General features: G+C 49.5%; 1 protein-coding gene across 1 annotated transcript; it reads right to left on the bottom strand.

The window, feature by feature from the left end:
- Positions 1-2,428: 2,428 nt before the first annotated feature.
- On the bottom strand, positions 2,429-4,863 carry HTR1B (5-hydroxytryptamine receptor 1B). Its single transcript, XM_036871796.1, has one exon. It carries the CDS (start codon positions 4,211-4,213, stop codon positions 3,014-3,016), a length of 1,200 nt encoding a protein of 399 aa, XP_036727691.1. The 5' UTR covers positions 4,214-4,863; the 3' UTR covers positions 2,429-3,013.
- Between the last annotated feature and the right edge of the window lie 289 nt (positions 4,864-5,152).

Genomic DNA, 5,152 nt, shown 5'->3' with positions numbered 1-5,152 from the left:
TCTTTCCATAATAATAGAATTACCACCCAATGCTTTTTAGAACACAAGAAAGGACTTTTATTTCATTATTTTCCTAAACTTCATTTTCAATTACACATTTTTTGAAAGGTGGAAAAGGCAATTTGCAGTCACATTAACTCCATCAAATACACATAATCTGAGCTTTTGCTGCTTGAGTGAATTATGGTCCACTCAGGGTTTCCTGACGCAAGAAGATAATACTAAGATAATAGAGAGGAAGAATGAAGAAGATTGGTCTGTAGAAAATTTGTTGAAGTCAATAACTGTTCATTCATAGGTGCAGTGTCCATTCTTAAAAAGGAAACTCTAAAATTCCTAGAAACACAAGACAATATTCGTATTTGGGGATGAATATACATTCATATATTTATGTGAAAATTTGTGCAGTTCAACAGTATGGAAAATGTTATTTGTTACCACAGCCAATGAAAATATATTTTCTTTTCTATGCCGGTTAAATATTTCCGTCTCCCATATAATGTTCTGCAAAAAAGCCATACTATGCTATAGGCAGCAGTAACTGAAAAGGCGCTTAACAGTCTTAACTACATACCCCTAGGATGAAAAATACACTTTGCATAATCATGTGCAATGGTGGATGAGAAGTCTGGATCTCTTATAACTACAAGGGTTTACAAGCTTCTGCTTCATACAGTATGCCCCCAATCCAGTCAATTCAGCCAAATAGTCAAGCGAAAATTTAGGTAGGTCATCTATAAGTGGCAAACAACCCGTTTGACTAAATTGACCATGTTTTGTTAATATGAGGACACAATCATTGCAGGTGCCCTATAAAGAAATCACTTGTAAACGGCTATTGGTTTCAATTAATTTTGCCCTCTTAGGCTCCTAGAAGTTGGCTTAATTGCTTCTTAGGCCCAAGAAAAAGCCTTAACAAAAAGACAAACATATTAATAACATAAAAATAAATATCATGCTCTGTGCACAGTCTTCTCGGTAGTAAGCTAGATTTCTCCATGGGAGAAATGTCACAAAAAATGAACAGAGAGACGTGGGGATACAGCAGAAATACAGGATTATCTAATGCCTACAATTTTCTCTCACTCCAGTGACAGGTGTCAATGTTGATCAAAATTTTCTTTTGTACTTAGTTTACGTGTGAATCTTTGAATAGGATATTGTCAAGAGTCATTATGCCAGAGTAAAGGGTTGCACAGCAGGGAAGCAGTGTACTTCAGCTCAATACATCTATTGTCTGACAGTCTGGACTGGGGAGCTTCAAGCAGAGAGTGAATCCATTTTACAAAGACAACTTCTTACTGCAGACAAAAGGTATCAACTGCAGAAAGCTCTCTAAAGAACGGAGTGTGAATCTTCTTTGGCATAATAAATGTTCCACAGATACATTCATTTTCCATGCAGGTAATCCTTAGGGGCTACTCCATTTTATTTAGATCATGCATATTTCATCTATTAGTGTGTGATCTTGCCCTGTGTCGGGGAGTCCTCAGAGTGAATTTGAGATAACAACTAAGTATTTTTGGAATTTGAAAAAAAAAAGAGATAAATTTAAAGTATTACTGATAGTATATTCATTGAAGTGTCAGGTCAATGACAAATTTCCGAGGTTCAAAAGCTTGTTAGTTCCCTGGATGCCTAGTAAGTCTGAGGTTTGGTTCCATGAGTTACAGGAAAACAGGCTCCATTTTAGCTTCTCTAAGCTTTTTGAAAGTCCTTGCATGTCATTTTCTAATAATCTCTGTTCCTACTCAAACTTCAATAGCAAGGGAAAAGAAACAGGTTTTTATCTTTAACATGGTTTTTAGGGGTTTTACTATTTTGAAGATTTTTGGAGAAAGGAGCTAGTTCTCTTGGTTACTTTATATGTTAGCACGCAAAGGAATTACAGATGGGAAGGAGAGTGCAAATGACTGTCAGAAAAAAGTCTCATGCATTTAAGATTTTTTACAAGTCAAAATATACATCCTCCTATTGCCACCCATTCCTGAATTGTATAAGAACCATTCCTATCTCATCTGTCTCCTTCACAGCTCACTCAAATGGGATTAAAAATACTTTTCTTGCAAAGGAACTTATATATCTTATACCCATCAGCTTCATCAGTGGCGTTAATAAGAAATATAGTAGCAGCTTGGGTTGAGTCACCCATCATATCCCCCATTTCTGGGGATCTAATTGTGTAAAATGACAGGTACATGAAATTAGGAGGAAAAAGCAATCTGCAGACTTTGGCACTAGCACACGTAACATTTTGTTTGAGTTGTTAAGGAATGAGGTTTGACAATCACTACACAGGAATTAAAAAATTACAGATCTGCAGAAAAAAAACAATCATAGGCGTTGGTTTTCAGTTTAATGCTCCCCATCCACCCCCCACCCCATATAGTTTCAATTATAATAAAAATAGAGATCTTAACATCAGAATTTTGCTGTTAACTCTTCAAGCCACACATAGGGTTTGAAGCACCAAATCCACAAGTTTCTCCAACCAAGTTTAAATGAACAAAAACTGAATGAAGACTGAAGGATGCCAAAGTAACTGTCCTTAAACGGAGCTGTAACACAAAGTACTCCCTCAAACACAGGGTATTAGTGTCTAGTTCAAGTACTACCAGGCTGTACGTAGATCATGTCTCAGACAGGCTCCAGCCAAGAACCACAAGTACTTCTGGTTCTAGAGGGCACCATCCATGATACCAAAGCAGGGCAGGGATCCCTTTTCCATCATCGATTTTCTAAAAGTTGCAACCCCCCTTGCGATGATCTGCGGCAGGGTCGGTGCTGAAACTGGGCTTTGAGGGGAGAAAGTGAGCCCCCTCCTCAGCTGTTTGAACAGTTCTCCTTTAGAGCTCTCGCAGGGCTGTCCTGGCTTCTCAGGATCCGTTGCCCTTGCTCAGAAGAGAGCGCCTCACTCCGACCCGGTAACAGTCAAAGAGTCGACCTACCTGTGGAACCAGACACAGCATGGTCCCCCAAAGGCCGCTTAGGCGACCCCACTGAAGTTGACAAGTCAACTTGTGCACTTAAGGCGTATCAGTTTATGGAACGCCTGTTTGAAGTCCTCGTTGGACATGGTATAGATGATGGGGTTGATGAGGGAGTTGAGATAGCCCAGCCACGTGAAGAAGTCAAAGATGGCCAGGTGGAACCAGCAGGCATCCTTGCAGATAGGCATCACCAGGGAGATGATGAAGAAGGGCAGCCAACACACAATGAACGCTCCCAAAATGATCCCCAGGGTCTTGGTGGCTTTGCGCTCCCTAGCGGCCATGAGTTTCTTCTTCTCCAGCAGGGCGTCGGAGACTCGCACTTTGACTTGGTTCACGTACACAGGAGACCCCGATTCGCTGGGTAAGTCTGGAGCCCTCGAATTAATGGAGGTGACCGAAGACGTGGACCCGGGGGAGTCAGTAACCAGCTGGGCTCGGGTCAGACGCTTGCCGGTTCTGTTGGGCGTCTGTTTCAAAATCCGGGAGCGGGCTTCCACATAGATGCGGCCATAGAGGGCGATGAGGAGCAGGGTGGGGAAGTAGAAGGCGCCCACCGTGGAGTAGACAGTGTAGAGGATGTGATCCGTGTTCACCACGCAGTCCGACACCTCCTCCTCGGCTTTGGCCTGACGCCAGAAGAAGGGCGGCAGCGAGATGGAGATGGAGAAGACCCACACGAGCGCGATCATGACCGCCGCCCTCTTGGGAGTCCTTTTAGCCGAGTACTCCACGGCGTCCGTGATCGCCCAGTAGCGGTCCAGGGCGATGACACAGAGGTGCAAGATGGAAGCGGTGCAACAGGTGATGTCCGATGACAGCCAGAAGTCGCACACCGCCTGGCCCAGCGTCCAGCGGCCCGTGACCGTGTACATGGTGCTGATGGGCATCACCAGGATGGATACCAGCAGGTCGGTGACCGCCAGGGAGGCGATCAGGTAGTTGGCGGGGGTATGCAGCTTCCGCGTCCGGTACACAGTGGCGATCACAAACGCGTTGGAGAGCGTGGTGGCCAAGGTGAAGAGCGCCAGCAGCATGACCAGTACTACCTTCCAGGGCAGGGCTACGGAGTCCTGGTAAATGTAGCCCTCGGCGCTGCAGTTGTGGGAGGGAGCGGCAGAGAGGTTGGCTGGAGGGAGCCCGGTCTGGGAGCTCACGGACAGCGGCGGGGCGCACTGAGCGCCCGCTTCCTCCATGTCTCTCCAAGCGCAGCTCTCGGGCATGGAGCGGACGAGGAAGGGACCAGAGTCTTGTCCCCTGGTGGCTAGTCGGTTCCGTGGGTTCCTCAGTTACTCCTCCACCCAGGTTCCCTGGTGAAACTACAGGTCAAGGGCGAGGCGGACGAGGCCGGCGGGCGCGTGCCCTGCACTTCGGTGCGCCCGTCGCTGCCGCCGCGCCTCTGGCTGCTCCCCTCTACGCCCCGTCTTAGCCCCGGGTGGCTAAGGGCTGGTCCACAGAGCCCCGCCGCGCTCCGGCTCCCACCGGGGCGTCTGCAGCAGGAGGCTGCTGTTCCGTTTGAGGAGGGACCGTCGGCCAGGTGGGAGGTCTTACCCCAGTTGCTCGGGGCTAAGCGTCTCCTACCCCGGGCGCTCCGGGATCTGCAGACTCGGCCCGCACGAGTTTCCTAGCTGTCGAGACCAAATCTTGCAGGCCAGCGAGGGGTCCTGATCTTGCATTCCCGCCCTCCTCCCCAGGCTGGGGCAGTTTTCCTGCGGCGGCCGCGGTCGCCAGAGCTGGGCGGGGTGAAATCTGGGAGCCGCGCTGCGCCGCGCCGCGCGCCGGAGCTCTGCCCGCCCTTCTTTTCACGCGCTGGCCACTCCGGCGAGCTGCCCCGCGGAGAAGGGGCCGCCAGAGGTGGGACTCGGGGGCTGGGGCTGCGGCTGCTCGCGCCGCGCCGCCGCCGCCACCTCGGTCCCACGGGCGCCGCTCGGAGCCATGCCGCTGGGCGCACGGGTCTGCGGGACCTGGCGCGGCGGGCGGGGAAGGGGCAGGTGTCTGGGGGCGCTGGAGGGACGCGGCATACGCCGGTCCGGGAGGAGCGTGTGAGTGGCGGAGCGGTCGGGCTCCTTTTATAGAGTCCAGGTCCGGTCCGCCGGAGCCGTGCAACTCCTGCCGCGCGGCGAGTGCCGACGCCCGCTCCCCATCACCTTCCCTTTTTCTCT

This window comes from Balaenoptera musculus, chromosome 12 (assembly GCF_009873245.2).
Source record: "Balaenoptera musculus isolate JJ_BM4_2016_0621 chromosome 12, mBalMus1.pri.v3, whole genome shotgun sequence".
NCBI classification, from domain to species: domain Eukaryota; kingdom Metazoa; phylum Chordata; class Mammalia; order Artiodactyla; family Balaenopteridae; genus Balaenoptera; species Balaenoptera musculus.
Note: the sequence above shows the minus strand (reverse complement) of the source record. Positions and strands in the feature narration are given on the sequence as shown.